We start from the raw sequence: 18,138 nt of genomic DNA, 5'->3' as shown, positions 1-18,138 counted from the left end.
GAGACGGTCTTTTATTTTCATAGCAGAATACCTGGCACATAGTAGGCATTTAATAAATATTTATTCACTAGTGATTAGTGATTTTTCTAAAATAATTCCAAATTATTTTCCAGAATAGTTAGACCAATTTATAGCTCTATGCTTGTCTTCTCATTGTCCTTCAAAATTTACTGTTTAGTTGTCTTTTTTTTTTTTTTTGGGCTTAGCCAATCTGATAGGTATGACGTATCCAGTATATTATTATTAATGATTCAGAACATTATTTCATATCGTTATTGTTAATTTGTATCTCTTATTTTGAAAACCAGCTGTTCGTATCCTTTAACTACTTGGGGAATCACCTTCATTCTCTATTTGGGGTTAAATGACTTGCCCAGGGAAATATAGCTAGGAAGTATCTTGGGTCACATTTGAACCCAGGATCTTCAGACCTGGCTCTCTATCCATTGAGTCACCTTGCTGCCTCAGATTATCTTATACACAGTTTTTGGGAATCTTGACACTTCTTCAATTTTTATACCTTACTTTGTCTTCCATATCTATTACTGTTACCTACAATGATTTAAAAACTTAAAAAAAATAATTTTCTAGAAAAGATTTTCTTTTTCCTCTTTTCTTTCTGCTACTGTTTTAATCTTTAATTATATTTTCCAGAGTTTCTTTAGTTCAGTTCCATCTTTATTTTGTAATCTGAGTTTTTATATTACATTTAATAGGTTTGATATGGTATCTATTTTATTTTATCTTGAGAAATTTCTACCTTTATGGAGGCTATTCTTAATGGTGATATTTGATTTTTTTTCTTTTGAGCATTTCTGGTAACTTTGCATGGGTATTTGATCTAGATCTCAATAAAGAAGGCCTTGATTGATTTCATATCTTTGCTTTTGACCTCCTGTTGTGATTTATTTATCTTGTAGCTGCCACAGGGAGATTTGGATGTGATATTCTCAAACATTGATGATATTATCCAGGTAAACAGCCGTTTCCTCAAAGGCCTAGAAAAGGCAGACTCTGAAGAAGAACAGCTAAGCTTACTTGGTAAGTACATAAATGCTCATCAGAGTATCACTAAAGTAATTGTCTTGAACATCTGGCCCCAGATGAAATTCAGTTGCTTATTCAACACATGTTTATTGAGGCCTTTCTATTTAGGAGACCCTATGTAAGGTACTTGGGATGCAAAGAGGTGATGGAGTATGTGACAGGCTCTGTACTTCTACCAAATTATTTCCTGTATGGGTGGATATGGGTATCATGAGCCTCGAGAAAAGGTTAGCCTAAAAGTCAGTCTACCTCCAGCAAATGTTGGCAATTTGGCCTTTAGTTCCTCTACCTCTTCAAAAACCAACCTGTACTTCTAGTAATTGTCAGTTCATATATCGCTGAAGCCTTTCCTGCAATATCTTAAGCATGACCTTGCTGGTGTGTGAAATAAGTGTAATTGTTTGGTAATTTGAACATCCTCTGGTATTGCCCTTCTTTAGGATTAGGATGTAAATTGATCTTTTCCAGGCTACTGTTGAGTTTTCCAAATTTGCTGGCATATTGAATGCAGCATTTCAATAGCATTATCTTTTAGAATTTTAAATAGCTCAGCTAGAATTCCATCACTTCCACCAGCCTTATTGTTAGCAGTACTTCCTAAAGCCTACTTGACTTCATTCTCCATGATGTATGGCTTTAGACCATTGTAGTAATCAGTGATGTTAAGATCTTTCATATCTACATATTCTTGCCACCTCTTCCTAATCTTTTCTATTTCTGCTAAATCCCTGCCATCTTTGTCTTTTATCATACCTATTTTTTGCATGAAAAGTTCTCTTGATATCTTTAACTTTCTTTTTAAAAAATATTTAGAATATTTTTACATGGTTCATGATACATGTTCTCTCTCTCCCCTCTTCCTTCTCCCATCCTGGAGCTGACAAGAAATTCCACTGGGTTATACATGTATAATAATATTCATATTTATAATTGAGTGATCTTTTAAAACCAAAACTTCTAACTTTCTTGAAGAGATGTCTTTCCAATTCTATTGTTTTCTTCTATTTCTTTGCATTGCTCATTTAAGAAAAGCTTCTTATCTCTCCTTGATATTCTCTGGAATTCTGTATTCACTTGGGTATATCTTTCTCTTTTTCCTTTCCCTTTCCCTTTCCTTCTTTTCTCAGCTCTTTGTAAATCCTCAGACAACCATTTTGCTTTCTAGCTCTTCTTTTTTCTTTGGAATATTTTTTGTTGCTGATTCCTATATAACTTTAAGAACTTCTCTCCGTAGTTCCTCAGGCACTGTATCTACAAGATCTAATCCCTTGAATCTATTCTTCACCTCTCCTTCATACTCCCAATGAATGTTACTTAGGTCTTAGCTATATGTTCTGATGGTTTTCCCTACTTTCTTCGATTGTCTAAATTTTGCAATAAAAAGCTCATGATCTGAACCATAGTCATCTTCGGATCTTGTTTTAATTGACTGTATAGAGCTTCTTCACTGGCAAAGTGTATAATCAATCTAATTTTGAAGGTGACCATCTGATGATGTCAATGTGTAGAGTCACCTTTTGGGTTGTTGAAAAATTGTGTCTTCTATGAAGAGCAAATTATCTTGACAGAACTCTATTAGTCTCTTCCCTGCTTCATTTTGTATTCCAAGGCTATACTTGTCTGCTATTCCAACTATCTTTTTTCCCTACTTTAGCATTCTAATCCTCTATTATGAATGTGATATATTTGGGGGAAGGGCTATTTCTAGAACATATTGTAGATCTTCATTGAATTGAACAACATTGGTTTCTTAGGCAAACAGATGTTGAGATTATATCCCAATACTGCTTTTTTTACCCTGTTATTGTCTATGAGGGTTATTCCATTTCTTCTGAAGGATTCTTGCCCCAAGTAGTATATGTAATGATAACCAGAATTAAATCCATCCATTCCCATCCATTTAAGTTTAATGACACCCAAGATATTGGTGTTTAAGCTTTTTATCTCCTGTTTGACCATATCTAGCTTACCTTGGTTCATAGATCTTACATTCCAGATTCCTACAAAATACTGATCTTTACAGCATCATACTTTCCTTTCATACTTTCCTTCAGACACTCTACAGCTGGGCTTCCTTTTGGCTTTGGTCCAGTTATTTCATTCTTTCTGGAGCTATTTGGGGCTGTCTTCTGTTCTTCCTCAGTAATGTGTTGGACACCTTCCAACCTGAAGGGCATATCTTCTTATATCCTACCTATTATCATTTTAATGCTATCCAAGGGATTTTCTTGGCAAAGATACTTGGCAAAGATAGAGTGATTTACCATTTCTTCTCCAGTGGATCTCCTTTTGTCAGAATTCTCCACTATGACCTATCCATTTTGGGTAACCCTGCTTGGCATAGCTGAAACTCATAGTTTCATTGAGCAACACTAGACCTTCTGCCATGACAAGGCAGTGATCCAGCTAGAAGTGTTGTAAAATGAATTCTCTCATTAATATAGTTGGACTTTTGAAATGTCTCCCACAGCTCTGAGATTCTATTATTCTCCAATTTAATTCTGATTCTTCAGTTGCTTTTTCCCTTTTTCCATGTAGCCTCCTGCCCCTCTCTGTATAACAATATTAGTTTATTGAATTGTTAGTTCTTAATAAATGTTTGTTATCTTGACTTGTTATTAACAGCAACAGTAATAGCTTATCTTTCATAGTCTGTTACAAAATATAATATATTAATTATCATATATGATCTTAATAACATTTTGAAGCAAGTAGTACAAGCAAGTTTTGTGGTTTATTCCTTTTTTTCAGATAAGGAAAAAAAAACACCTCAGAGAAATTAAGTCTTGCCCCATGGTTTCATAACTAGCAAATCACACTCAAGTTCCCTGACTCCCAGTCGAATGGTTTTTCCATTGCCAAGTAGTTAAAGTATAGTTTATTTTATGTTAATTTCATTTGTCTCACATTCTAGTCTCATTGGCAATTCACTTACAAACACCATATTGGGGCACAATAATTTCTGTAACTGGCTCTTCTTGTCCATTTTATCATATTATTTCGCATTGAATGATCTAACATATATGTGCTATCCCTAAAATAATATAGCTAATACTGTATTTTTGCTAATAAAAACTTATATTTATTAGAATAATAGCATGAATGATATAAGTAGGCACTATCAGACATTGTTCAATGTAGAATTTTAGTTAAGAGTGTGATTGAAAGGAAAGAAGAGTGTTAGGCAGGTTAGTATTATCAGTAATTCAGGGTATCTCTTATCTCATCAATGTGATTATTATGCCAAACTGTGCAAATTATAATCCATCTGTGCATTCTCATCCTATGAGATTCTTGTTGCCATCCTCTTCATAAAACTCCATCACGATGTATATTAGATGTTTTTCTCTGTCTTTTAGCATTTCATGAGTACTAGTACAGTGGACTATTCATCTCCTATTTCTTACCACCTAAGTAGCTTATTTCCCTTTCTAGGTACATTTTTTTTACTCCCTTTTCTTTTTCAATTACATTCAACTTCCCAAATTTCATTGCATACTTCACATACCAAAGGGATCATGTCAATCACAACAACTTCTCTAATATCACTTTTAAGGATGTCTTGATGCTCTTAAATCAGCTTAAGTGATGATGGGCAGCTATGTACTCTAACTCCAACCCTCCACCCACCGTGTCCCTTGAATAGTTATGTCCCCTTGAGACTTTATTGCAATAAATCATATGACTAAGCAGATCTCATTTGCTATAGGATATTATTTATGAAAGTCTATTTTCTTTTTGAAATTTCAATATGGATATCTATATAAATATATGTATACTTACATATATGATCCTCATATGAATTTTATATATTTTAAATAGCCATCTTGATAAAATGTAAGTTCATTGAGGGCAAAAAATAATTTATTCTTGTCTTTATATCCTTACTACTAAGCACTCAGATAATGTATTGTTGAGGTTATAGTCCGAATCTACTGTTTCCTCTGTCATTTATGATGAGAATGGATGACTTTACAAATCCTTGTGAATCTGTGCCATTTACCATCTCTTTGTTGTCCTCTTTCCTGTTTCATCATTCAGGGTTGAACTGAGTTATTTGGCTTAATTGGGTCTACCAAGCTTTTTTTCAGTCTTATTTTCCTCTCTGTTGCTTTTATGTTTTATGAGTTAATAGTGCTCATATCTTTCATCATTCTCCACTATAATGTTTTGCAAGTGAGTTTATACTCTAAACCAGTGTTTAGAAGCTTCCATGTTGCTCTGTTTCACATGGAGACCAAGTAGTTACTAAATAAGGTAGTTTCTGGCTTCTTTTCCCTATTGTGGCAGCTCTCTTATGCTAATGAAACATTTAGAAGCATTATGGAAAATCAGAGTCAAAGTTGTTATCATCGTCCAATTTTTTACATCAAGAGCTTATTTGAACTAGCCTATTTGTAGCTGTTAAATTTGCAAACAGTTGTCTTCACACTTTGCTTTATGTTAACTTCAATAATTTGGTCTTTTGTCACTTGCCATAATGAGATACATATCTACTGAAAACCAAAACAGTTCTAGACTCACTGTTTCCTTCTTTGTCCAAGTTGCTTGAACAAGTTTTCATCTTTCCAATCGGCTGTGGGCTGCAATTTGTTAGGTATTATTGATAGCAAAGAATCAACACCACTGAATGAATTCTTAGACCTCTTACTGGTGGGAGAAATTCTTCTGGATGCCTTTTAAGATGTCAACCTTTACAGCCTGAGCTGTGACAAGATCAAGTGTGCAAAAAGCCATGGCTTTGAGTGCCAGCCCTGATTGGAAGACAATGGTAGAGGCTTTTCAACTATGTCTAAGAGAAACCAGTTAGACCAAATTGATGGTCTAAGTTTGTTTGATGTCCTCTTAAAACCTGGGAAAGTAAGTTTATTTGCATGTTAATAATCCTTGAATCAGAGAGATTGGATTTCTATTCTTAACCCTGTAAATACTAGATTATAGAATAATACATTTTTAAGTGCCTTTAGAGCAGAGGCTATATCTTATCTAAATTTTGTTCTTCCTTCAGCTTTGAGGAAGGTGCTCAGCACATAGTAGGTGCTTAATAAATATTTGACAGACAACATATATAGTTATATGTACATATGTGTACATATATGTGCTTGTATGTATGTACGGTGTTATTGTTCAGTCATTTCAGTCCTGTCTGACTCATTGTGATCCCATTTGGAGTTTCCAAAAATTCCAAATAAATATATTTATTATTTAAAAATAAAGATATTTGAGTGGTTTGCCATTTCTTTCTCTAGTTCACTTTACAGGTGAAACTGAGGCAAACAGGATTAAATGACTTATCCAGGGTCACACAGTAGGTATCTTAGGTTGAATTTGAACTCACATCCTCTGACTCCAGGTCTGGCACTCTATCTCCTGTTCTTCCTAGCAGCTCTTATATACATATACATACATATATATTTTCCATCTAGTTAGAGAAATGTCTCAAGGTTGATAAAAGTTAAAGAAGGGATTGGTTTTTCTGAGTTGTAAACACTTAATTATGGCAACAGAGATGTTATGATACACAAATGAGTTCTAGGAATCTAGAATCAAGACATTTCAGAGCAGAAAGGAACCTCACAGAACACAATCCAGCCCATACTTGATTGAGGATCCTTTCTCTACATTGTGCACTAAGGAGTTATGCTTTTCCCCCTTGAAAACTTCAGCTGAAAAGGGAACAATTATGTCCCAGTGCAAGTCGATTCCAGCTTTAATTATTAGGAGTAAGTGAACAAACAAGTTTTTCTGGGGGTTTTTTGGAAGTTCTATTATGTTCTAGGCAATTGTTAGGTGCTAGGTATATGAATACAAAAATGAGAAAGCCATTTCCCTCATATTCTACTGTGAACAACATGTTCACAGAACAACTGTTACCAATAAATAAATACAGGAGACATACAAAATAAATGCACTCATTGTGGTGGGGCACTAATAATTAGGGGAATTAGAATACGACCTCTTAATGGATGTAGTACTTACACTGAGTTTTTATTTTTTAATTTTGTCTTTTTACACATAAGTTTTCCAAAGCTACATGATTCATGTTGTCTCCCTCCCCTTTTCCTCCCCCCTCCCAGAGTTGGCAAGCAGTTCCACTGGGTTATTACATATATTATTACTCAAAACTTATTTCTATATTATTCATTTTTTGTAAGAGAATGATCTTGTAAGAACCAAACCCCCAAATTATACACCCAAATAAACAAGTGATAAATCATATGTTTTCATCTGCATTCTGACTCCAACAGTTGTTTCTCTAGAGGTGGAGAGCATTCTTTTTCATTAGTCCTTCAGAATTGTCCTGAATCATTGTGTTGCTATTAGTAGCAAAGCCTATCACATTTGATCTTTCCACAATATTTCAGTTACTGTGTATAATGTTCTCCTGGTTCTGCTAAGCTGAGCTTTTAAAGGAAACAATGTTCCCAGAGGCAAAATGGAGGAGGAAGAGAATTCCAGGTATGAGGACAATTTATGCAAAGGTTTGGAGATAGAAGATAGAATGGCTCTACTGGGAATATTAAATAGGCTAATGTATGAGGGCAAGTATATATAAGCAGTCTGAAAAAATTTTTGAGAATCAGTCAATGGGCAGCTTTAGACATCAAAAAGAAAAATTTGTATTTTATTTTAGAAAAAAATGGGAGCCATTGAAGTTTTTTTGAGCAAATAGTAGTCTAAGAAAGAGGAGATGAGGGCATAGACTAGGGTGGCTGTAGTATGAATAGAGATAAAGGGATGGATACAATTAATACTATGGAGGTAAAATTGATAAGATTTGGCAGCTGATTGGATATGGGGATTGAGTGAGTATGAAGGGATGATGATGACTCCTAGACTGTAAAAATGGATGACTAAAGAGAGAATTGCCCTAAACAGAAATAATAGAGATGTGAGAAGGAGAAGTGGGCTTAAGGAGGAAAAGATAATTAATTTGATTTTGAATGTTTTGAGTTTGAGTGCTAGTAGAGATGTCCAGAAAGCAACGGGAAATAATGGACTAGAGCTCAGGAGAAAGAGAATGACTAGATAAATAGAATTGGGAGTCATCTGAGTAGAAATGAGGATTGAATCCATGGGAAATGATGAAATCACCAAGAGATAGAGGATAGAGAAAAAAGAAGAAAAGCCTCAAAATATAGGGATGTGTATGGGGCCCCTACTTAGATGAGGCATTGTGGCTTATACTTGAATGAGAGAATACTGGGCCTGCTATGTGTGACCCTGCACAAGTTATTTACCTTCTGTTTGCCTCAATTTCTTCAAAACCTCAATTCCCTCAACTGTAAAATGGGTATATTATCAATACCTACCTTCCACTTCTGGGCAGCTAAGTGACACAGTGGGTTGAGTGCTGGGCTTGAAGTTAGGAAGATTCATCTTCCAAAGTTCAGATCTGACCTCAGATACTTACTAGCTGGGTGACTCTGCATAAGTCACTTAACCCTCTTTGCCTCAGTTTTCTCATCTGTAAAATGAGCTGGAAAAGAAAATAGCAAACACTTAGTATCTTTGCCAAGAAAACTCCAAATTGGTTGCAGTTAGTCCAACTGCACTGAAAATGACTGAACAACAACAATCACCATCCATTTAGCATTGTGCTTGACATAAAGTAGGTGCTATATAAATGCTTATTCCCTTTTCTTTTCCTGATCATACAAAGGAGGGATGCATGGGAAAAGATCTGTCACATAGGGAGAAAGAGAAGCATAACTAAGTTGTGTTTCAAAAACCCAGGGAAGAGAAGTCAGAGGTAGGGGCTGTTTAACAGTGTCAAATGATGAGCCTCTTTAAGCTACTTAGTTCAACTTTCTCCTAGCAATAATGAAAGGCTTTAGGTCTCTCTTGTGTGATCACTGAATACTTTTGGATTGAATTCCTCTGGTGTTTCTATAAAGAATTGTCATGTAAGTGTGAGTGCCTAATAACTATGCAGTTTGATAGTGATAACACTTCACTGTATTGGAAAATATGCTTTATTGTACTGAAAAAGTCTAATTCAGTTAGTCTATCATCAATTTACTTTTAAATATATCTTTTATCACTCTGGATTCTCTCCAAGACTTATTTGCGATTTTTCAGATGTCATAACAAATCATAACAAAATTTAATATACCTCTTTGGCTCTAAAATGCTTCCTGAGAAAGAAAGAAACTCTTATTTTTTCTGGGTCTTTTAATAGTTATTAACCATGTAATCTTTCCTTTCTTTGTAATGGAGGAGGCATATTCACCTTGCAAACTAGGTCTAACAGTCCATTAGCCAGAAAAATAAAATTGCATGTAGGCCAAGTTTCATTTTTTGTAGTTGTTGTTCAGTTATTTTTCTGTTGTGTCTAACTCTTTTGTGATCACATTCGGGGTTTCTTTGGCAAAGATGCCAGGGCAGTTTGCCATTTCTTTCTCCGGTTTATTTTACAAAGAAAGAAACTGAGACAAAGAAAGTTAAGTGACTTGCACAGGATCACCTAGCTAGTAAGTGTCTCAGGCCACATTCGAACTCAAGAAGATGAGCCTTCCTGATTTTAGGGAAAGCACTCTATCTACTGTACCATCTACTTGCCCTAGTCCAGATTTACTGACAATGAAGTTTACTGATGAATGCTTTTTCAACAATACTACTTATCCTTATTTACAATACAGTTTAGGCTTCATTAAGAGAACCATAGTGTCAAAGAAGGAGATGATGATTCCATTCTGCTCTGGTCAAAACATATCAGAAGTATTATGATTAATTCTGGGTGCCACATTTTAGGAAAGACATTGAAAAATCAAAATGGTGAAAGGCCTCAAGATGATGCCACATGAGGACCAGTTGAAGGAGTTTGTGATATTTAGTCTGGAGAAGGCTTGAGATTTTGGGAACATGATAGATATCTTGAAGTATTTGAGAGATTGTCACATGAAAAAGGGGTTGGATTAATTCAACTTGGACCCAAAGGGTATAGAACAAGTAGCAATGAGTAGAAGTTTGAAAGACGGATTTAAACTTGATGTTAGGGAAAACATCTTAAGAACTACAGCTATTAAGGAATAATGAACTGTTTGATTTCTATATGAACTGGAAAGATTTCCATGAACTGATGTGGAGTGAAATGAGCAGAACCAGGAGAACATTGTACACAATAACAGCAATATTGTGGGACAATGAAATATAATAGCCTTTGTTACTAATAGCAATGCAATAATCCATGACAATCCTGAGGGACTTATGAGAAAGAATGCTTTCTACATCCAGAGAAAGAACTGTGGGAGTAGAAACACAGAAGGAAAACATGATTTATCACTTGTTTATATGGATATAGGATTTGGGGTTTTAGTTTTTTAAAAAACTACTCTATTACAAAAATGAATAATATAGAAATAGGTATCAAGTGATAACACATGTATAACCCAGAGTAATTGCTTGTCAGCTCCAGGAGTGGGGAGGAAAGAAGGGAGGGAGAGAAAATTAATCATGTAACCATGGAAAAATATTTTAAAATATAAAAAAAAGAACTACAGCTATTCAAAAAGGAGAATGGGCTGTCTGCTGATGTCTTCAAAAGAAGGCTGGATGTTGTAAAGAGCATTCTTGGATAGGAATAGGTTGGATTAGAGGACCCTTGAGGTTGCTTAAAACTCTGGGAGAGGCTAAGAAGGATGGGAGCTGAAAAAAAGGCCATTACATTTAACAAGAAAGAAATTATTAATGACCTTGGAAAAACTTTCAGTGACAGAGGCAAGATTAGAAGAAGTTGAAAAGTGAGTAGGAGAGGAGAAACTAGGGGATATGAGCATAGACATCTTTTTCTAGGAATTTGGCTTTTTAAGGGAGGAAAGATATGCAATAGTAGTTTGAAGGGATCCAATGAAGGTATTCTAAAGATCTGGAGATCTGGACAGGTTTATGTAGTAGGGAATGAGCACTGAATGGGTAAAGGGAGGAAATGAGATAACCATTGAAGGGGCAAACACCTGGAAGGGATGTAAAAGGATGAGATCAAGGGAATCATTAGAAGGAGTTAATATAACAAAGGAAAAGACCATCTCATCCTCTCAGACTAGATCAAGGAGTGCAGTTTGTCTGGATAAGAGTGCATGAAAGGAAATAGTTTATAATGGTGTTAGAGGAACAGGTTGTGAAGAACTTTAAATGACAGAGGAGGTTGTACTTGGTTCTAAAGATAACAGGCAGTTACAAGAGTTTATTGAGCAGGAAATTGCTGTGGGTAGATCTATGTTTTTGGAAATATCACTTTGGCCTGGAGGATGAGTTGGAGAGAAATGAGACTTCAGATAGCAAGATGAATTAGGAGGCTCTTATGATAGTCCAGACAAAGGGTGATGAGTGTCTGAACTAGGATGGTGGCTTACATTTATATATAATTTCTTGGTTTACACAATGCTTTCAGTCTATTGTCAAATTTGATAATAACTCTCCCAATAACCTTGTGAGGAACTTGGTGCAAGTATTATTATTCCCATTTTGCAGGTGAGAAAACTGATGCTCAGAGGTGTGATACTTATTTGTTTAAGATAATTTAGAATATGGCAGCTAGGTGATGCGGTGGATAGAGCTGAAATCAAGAAGACCTGATTTCAAATTTAGCCTCAGACACTTACTAGCTATGTGAACCCTGGGTAAGTCACTTAACCCTGTTTGCCTCAGTTTCCTTATCTGTAAAATGAACCAGAGACAGAAATGGCAAACCGCTCCAGGATTTTTGACATTCAGTATTGTCAAGATAACCCCAAATGCAGCCACAAAAAGTCAGATATGACTGAAACGACTGAACAGCAACAACAAATTTAGAATATTTAGAATGTGACTGAACCAGAATTAAGTCCAGGTATTCTGACTCTAAATTGGTTCTTTCTACCATGCTACCTGACATGGCAGAATTCAACTAACTATCTTAATTTCCTTCTGGTGGTTTGAGAACTACAACCCCAACTAGGTCTTTCAAGTTCATGTTCAATACCTTTTCTATTATATTAGGCTGCCTATTGGACTGGGACTACAAAGAAGATAGATTACAACCATGGGATTAATTTACTCAGGATCTGTGAATCAGGAACTAACTTGGGATGGAATGGATGCCACATTCTAGAGTATGGGTGATCCTGGGGAAGACCTATAGTTTGGGCAGGATTCACTAGCAATTTATGGTAGCAGATGCCTTGTACTTGTAGGTACAATTAATCTGGATTAAATATTTGGTCATAGACTATATAGTTTCTAAACTTTCTGTGTTGTCTGCTGGCCTTTGCATATCCTCTACAGCTCTTGCAAAAATCCTCAAAAATTCCCATCTAATTTCTAATGCCAGCCTGTGATAGGTCAAAATATTGATGGGTAAAGTTGCAATGTGGAAGGGATACTTGTACTCGAAAGTGGGTTTCTTATGTGACAAAAGGAATTATTGTTATTTGTATGTGATGAGCTGTTCAACGAAGTCTGCTATGTAGAAAAACATTACCTATATTTTTGGATATTTACCACCAGGTAATTTATTCCTTGAATTCCAAGAGGAGATGGAGAACACCTATAAGGTCTACTGTGCCAGCTACAACCAGGCTTTGACCCTGGTGGAGACATATAAGAAGGTACCCAAGCTACAGAAGGTGATTCATGATGCCATCACTGCACTGGTGTAAGTTGAAGCACCAGGGTGGGTTGTGTAACTTAACTGAAGTAGGAAGAAGCTAGAAGCAGATTTTTAAATTCTATGCCATCTCTTAAGACCCCCCATCAAGAGAACTGGTTGTCCAAATGTCCAACCTGGTCATATTACATCTGAAGGACAATGTCCAGTTCTGGGTATCACATTTTGAAAGGGAAATTGACAAGTTGGAGCATTAAAGAATTAGACATTTTTAATATGGAGAAAAGAAAACTTATGGGCAATAGGGTCAATATTTGAAGGCTGTCATAGAAAAAAGAGATTATACTTGTTCTTTTTGATCCCAGAGGAAGCAGCCTGGTAGAAGTCAATGGAAATCGGTTTGGGCTCTAAAAATGGTCTGAGTCATTTTGGCAATGGAAGGAGTTGCTATGTTTCTGCAAATGCTTAAACAGAGGTTGGTTGACTTCCTGTTGGAGATGTTGTAAAAGAGATGCCAGCATTGGTGGGGAGGGAAAGAAAGAAATGACCTCTAAACACCTTTCTAGCTCTGAGATTCTATAATGCTATCCATTGCTACAATCTTTGGGGAGTTCATAATGATTACTCCATGGTCAGAAGCATATATGGGTAGGGCTGTGAAAAGTTTAGAATTACAGTCACATCTGCTATTACACAACATATGAATTCCTAAAAATCATCATGCTATGCAAGATCTCACAATAAAAACCATAAGACTTATGGGTAAAATCAAGTTAAGAGCACAACACTCAAAAACTTCATCAGTAATGCAATTTAAAAAAAAGATATGAATCTAATCAAAACAGTAGCATAGTTTTATACATGTTAAATGGTTTAAAATGTATAAATACCACAATAAATATTGGCATATGTGATCTCAGGCTTAACTGCTCATCTTGTGCTCCAGTTTTTACTTGGGCTGGCAAAGTTTTCTGAAAGTTGGGCAGGCCCCGGCATTCTTCCAGCCATAGCTCTTATGGCATTAGAAGATATATAATAAATATGGCAATTTACTTTGAAAAAGATCCAGAGTTTGCTTGTGAAGTGGACCTTGGAAGGGTTGCAGCTTTTGAATTATTGTGAAATGAGATGGTTTTCTGTGTTCTCTTGCTTTCTCTCAAGGATAAAATGATGAAATTTGTGTCACGCTCAAACACAAGATTTGGGGTTTATTTGAGATTTACACTTGAATCATTCTTCAAAATACCAATTACTTTGGGAAAAATTAATTTTTTAAAAAAACAAATATTTTAGCAGAACTGACCAATATATTTTCCTTATATTGTATGTGTATTTATATCTATATCTACATCTATATCTATATCATATCTATATCATATCATATCATATCATATGCATGTGTGATTTTTTTGAACCTGTGATATCACTGTTGTGGGAAACTACTAGTATGCAAATTCTTTCTACCATTTGGGATTATCAGCTTATATTTAATTTAGGGTCTTAGAGCTGAGTGGAACATTAAAATTTTAAATGACTTGTTTATGGTCACACAGCTAGTATGTATCACAGACAGGACTTGGACCTCTCTTCCTGTCTCCAAAACTGATCTTCTATTCCCTTTATCATATATCTTCTTAAGGCATCCTATGAGAATCGGCATTCATTCTGGGGCAGATGATAATTTAGACCAAAAAGGGAATGAAGTATTAGTTTCTGGCCAACCCATTGACGATGACAACGATCTCCACAAAATAGTTTGAAGCCATCTTCCTAACATGGATGATCATGCCCAGAAAGTTTCCAGATTGCTAGTTGACTCTACCCAGACAGCCAAAACCACATTTGATTTTTGCTTTTAATTGAAGATCAGCTGCTGTTGTCATTTAACTGTTATCCACTTTAGACTTCACTGCCCCATCTGTTCTGTAGCTTTCTACAAATCAAGAATGTTAACAGTCACTCACATTTATACAATGCTTAAGAGTATAAATCACATTCTGTTTCCCTCAACAGCCCTGGGAAGTTTAAAATGATTTATGAAAAGGATCCCTAGGAGTAAAAGCCCAAGTCCACTAGTCCTGCTGATTTTCACTATGCTCTAGTTATAGGCTAATTTCTCTCTGTCTCTGTCTCTGTCTCCATCTCTCTCTCTCCCTCTCTCCCCTTCAATCCCTTTCCCCTCCCTGTCCCTTATTCTCTCTTCTCCCTTCCCTTTCACCCTCCCCTCTCTTCTACTTCCTTCTCTCTTTTCTCTCCTTTTCCATTTTGCCCACCTCTCTCTCTCCAGAAAAAAAAAAAAAAGAAAAAGGCTTTGTCTTTAAGAAGAAATGCCGATGAGAAGCATTCCATCAGACTAAGGAGGTTCTGTCTCAGTTATCTAGTAGACAAAGTCATTTGTGCTATTTTCAGAACTGCCTCACCCTTTTGTAATATTGGCGGATTGTTTACTGAAAAGACCAGGCCCTGTTTTGCCAAGCTGAAAAGCAAACCTTTAGTCAGCATTTTCTGGCCAATCTCTGCTTTCTGTTCCTATGTGGGAAGCTATGCAGCAACCCATGGTGGTGAAATCTGGGTCTAAGCTAAGGGCTCTCCTAATCTATTTCCCTTGGTTATTGAGTCTTCCTTATAGAACACCTGAATCATGAATTTTAAGGTTTTTTCTTTTTAAAAAAATATATATTTAATTAATTTAGAATATTTTTCCATGGTTACATGATTCATGTCCTTTCCCTCCCCTCCTCCCTCCCTACTCCCTCAGCCAACGAGCAAATGAATTTTAAGTTTTAATGCTACCAAATGCCCAGAGTAAACTCAGAAACTGCAGGGGTAAAGATACTCGAAACTAAGTTTGAACTTTTCAATTCAAGCTGCTCCTAGATTTATAGAACTTTTAGGGTTGGATGGAGTCTTAAAAATTATCAAATCAAAAATTATAAAAAATCAAATTACATAGTCTATATATAGTTATATAATCCAAAAGATTATCTAGTCCATCATTATATGGACGCAGAAATGGAGGCTCATGGAGAGGAGGTGACTTGGCTAGTGTCACAGAATAGATTAGCAGAAACAGAAGCCATATCTCCCAACTCCCAATGACCCCCTTTCCTACTAAATCCCACTGCCTTCTGCTATCACTGAGCTGTTTCAGAGATGCCTGGAGGCTATATTCCTCCACTGTAGAGAATTTGAGTTTCCTCCTTGGGGGGAAAAATCATTTGTCATAGTTTCTTGAGGGTTACCAATTTTCCAACTATTCAACTTAGTTCATCAAATACTTAGTCCCTAGTATATGCAGGGCTCTATGAACTTCAAAGAAAGAGCAATTATTATCAAACTCCAGGGGTCAGGGAAGGCTTTATGGAGGGATGGAGATCTGAGTTGGACCTTAAAGGAAATATAGAATTTCAATAGCTGGACATAAGCAAAGATATGCAGTAATGAGAACCTATGACATAGAGAAGGGGCAGTAACTAATCCACCTTGGCTACAGTTTATTGTATGTGTAAAGGTTAGGCATTGGGAAAAAAAGGACATGGGAAGGGAAAGAAAGAGACTAAATACCCAGTATGTGCCAGGCATCACCCCAAGTACTTTATAAATATTATCTTATTTGATCCTTACAACAACACTAGGGGATAAAGTGTCATTATTATTCCCATCTTCCCATTGAGGAAACTAAAGCAGACTTGGAATAAATGACAACCTAGGGTCACACAGCTTGTTAAGTAACTGAGTTCAGACTTAAACTCAAGTTTTCCTCACTCTAGGTCCAGGGTTCTATGCACTGGGTTACATAGCTGCCTTTAACCTTTCTGTTAAAGGAACATGAGAAGTATTCAAATCCTCAATTTCAGATCCAGAAATCAAACATTTTCTCTGTTAGGCCATATGCTTTAATATTTCATGAAGCCCCTCTCCCAAGCATATATGAATAATTTTATCAACTTTATTGGTGGTTCTCTTGATTAGGAAGACTTAGATAAAGCCAAGTTTATGATTCACATTTCCATAGCCTCAGGACTCCAAAGCTAGATAAGTAGATTTTGGAGTCATTTGCACTGAGATGGTCCTTAAAACAATTGTAGCAGCTGAGAGGGAAAAGAGGGACTCGTGGTTGGGAGTAAAACATGGGTGTTGACCTCCCAAAGGAAGCTTTAAAGGATTGGTAAGATGATAGAAGAAGAGAGAGAAGTATCATAAAAATTGAAGGAGAAAGTATCCAGGAGGATGGAGTGGTCAAGAAGAATAGGGAATGAGAAAAGGCCATTGGATTTAGCAGTTAACAGATTATTGGTAACTTTGGTGAGATTCCTGGTAACCATGAAGAGAATAATTTTTTGATCATAAGACAAGAGTGTTAAAAGGGGAAGCTAGATTACAAACTGGAGGAGGAGGAGAAGTAGAGGAAATGACTGTAGACATTTTTTCTCTTAGGAATGTGGCTGTGAATGGGAGGACAGAGGAAGAGGAACTGAGCTTGGCAAGGAGAAGGAACACCTGTTTATCACTGACTAACTCAAAGGAGAGAAAGATGGTGATTCAGAGCGGTTTTGAGGTTCAGGGTAGGAAGCACACAACAGATGGCCTCTGTTTTCTCAGTGAAGTAGGAGGTAAAGTTGTCTGCTAAGAGAGAGGAGGTAGGAGTGCTGGGAGACTTGAGGAAGAAGAGAAATTTTAGAACAGCCGGTATGGGAAATAGGAGGAAGAATCAAAAAAGGAAGGAAAAAAAAAAGGTTGCTGTGTAGCATTGAGGGCCCAGGTCTTTGTATGACTTTCTTCATTGGCCTTACACAGCATATGGGTAGGGGTATGGAAGGCAGATGGTGGAGTAACCAGGTGTATGCTGCAACCAGTGTGAACCCGCTCTCCAGAGTTGATTTTTAAAATGTAAACATTTTCACATTGGAAATAGGCAAACACTACAAGTCAGGCTTAATTTATTGTTTTGTTGTCTGTTGATTTAATAATGAGATGGGGGAAATTTTAAAGTGTATGTGTTTCTACAGTTTAAAAAAATTTTACAATCCTCACCTTCCATCTTAGAATCAACACTAAATATTGGTAGTACTGGTTCCAAGGCAGAAGAGTAGTAAGGACTAGGCAATTGGGATTAAGTGATTCATCTAGGTCACACAGCTAAGAAATATCTGAGGTCAGATTTGAACCCAGGACCTCCTGTGTCTAGGTCTAGGTCTCTATACACTGAGTTACCTAGCTGCACTTTTTTTTATTTGAAGAGCCTGTTAAACATTTAGCAGCACATGCACAGCACAAACACTCTTGGCTAGGCAGTAGGGGAACCCAGGTTTGGCAAATTCTGATCCACCAGTTTTCCTCTTATCCCCTCCCCACTGAATGAATTTTGGGGCTAAAAATGGCCTTAGCAATCATCTAGTTCATGGGTCCTTAACCTGGGATCTGTGAACTTGTTTTTTAAAAATTTTGATCGCCATATTTCAATATCAGTGGTTTCCTTTGTAATCTTACATATTTAATCTAAT

At 36.3% G+C, this 18,138-nt stretch overlaps 1 protein-coding gene across 1 annotated transcript in view; it reads left to right on the top strand.

Moving 5' to 3' along the window:
• The window catches only part of ARHGEF37 (Rho guanine nucleotide exchange factor 37), a 54,518-nt gene that overhangs the window by 11,478 nt on the left and 24,902 nt on the right, over window positions 1-18,138 (top strand). Inside the window, exons 2-3 of the mRNA XM_044661799.1 lie at window positions 921-1,041; window positions 12,535-12,682. Coding sequence (XP_044517734.1) covers window positions 921-1,041; window positions 12,535-12,682 — 269 coding nt within the window. The remainder of the gene's footprint in view (window positions 1-920; window positions 1,042-12,534; window positions 12,683-18,138) is intronic.

This window comes from Gracilinanus agilis, chromosome 2, assembly GCF_016433145.1.
Source record: "Gracilinanus agilis isolate LMUSP501 chromosome 2, AgileGrace, whole genome shotgun sequence".
NCBI classification, from domain to species: Eukaryota; Metazoa; Chordata; class Mammalia; order Didelphimorphia; family Didelphidae; genus Gracilinanus; species Gracilinanus agilis.
The sequence above is the reverse complement of the archived record's forward strand: the minus strand, read 5'-3'. Positions and strand labels throughout refer to the sequence as shown.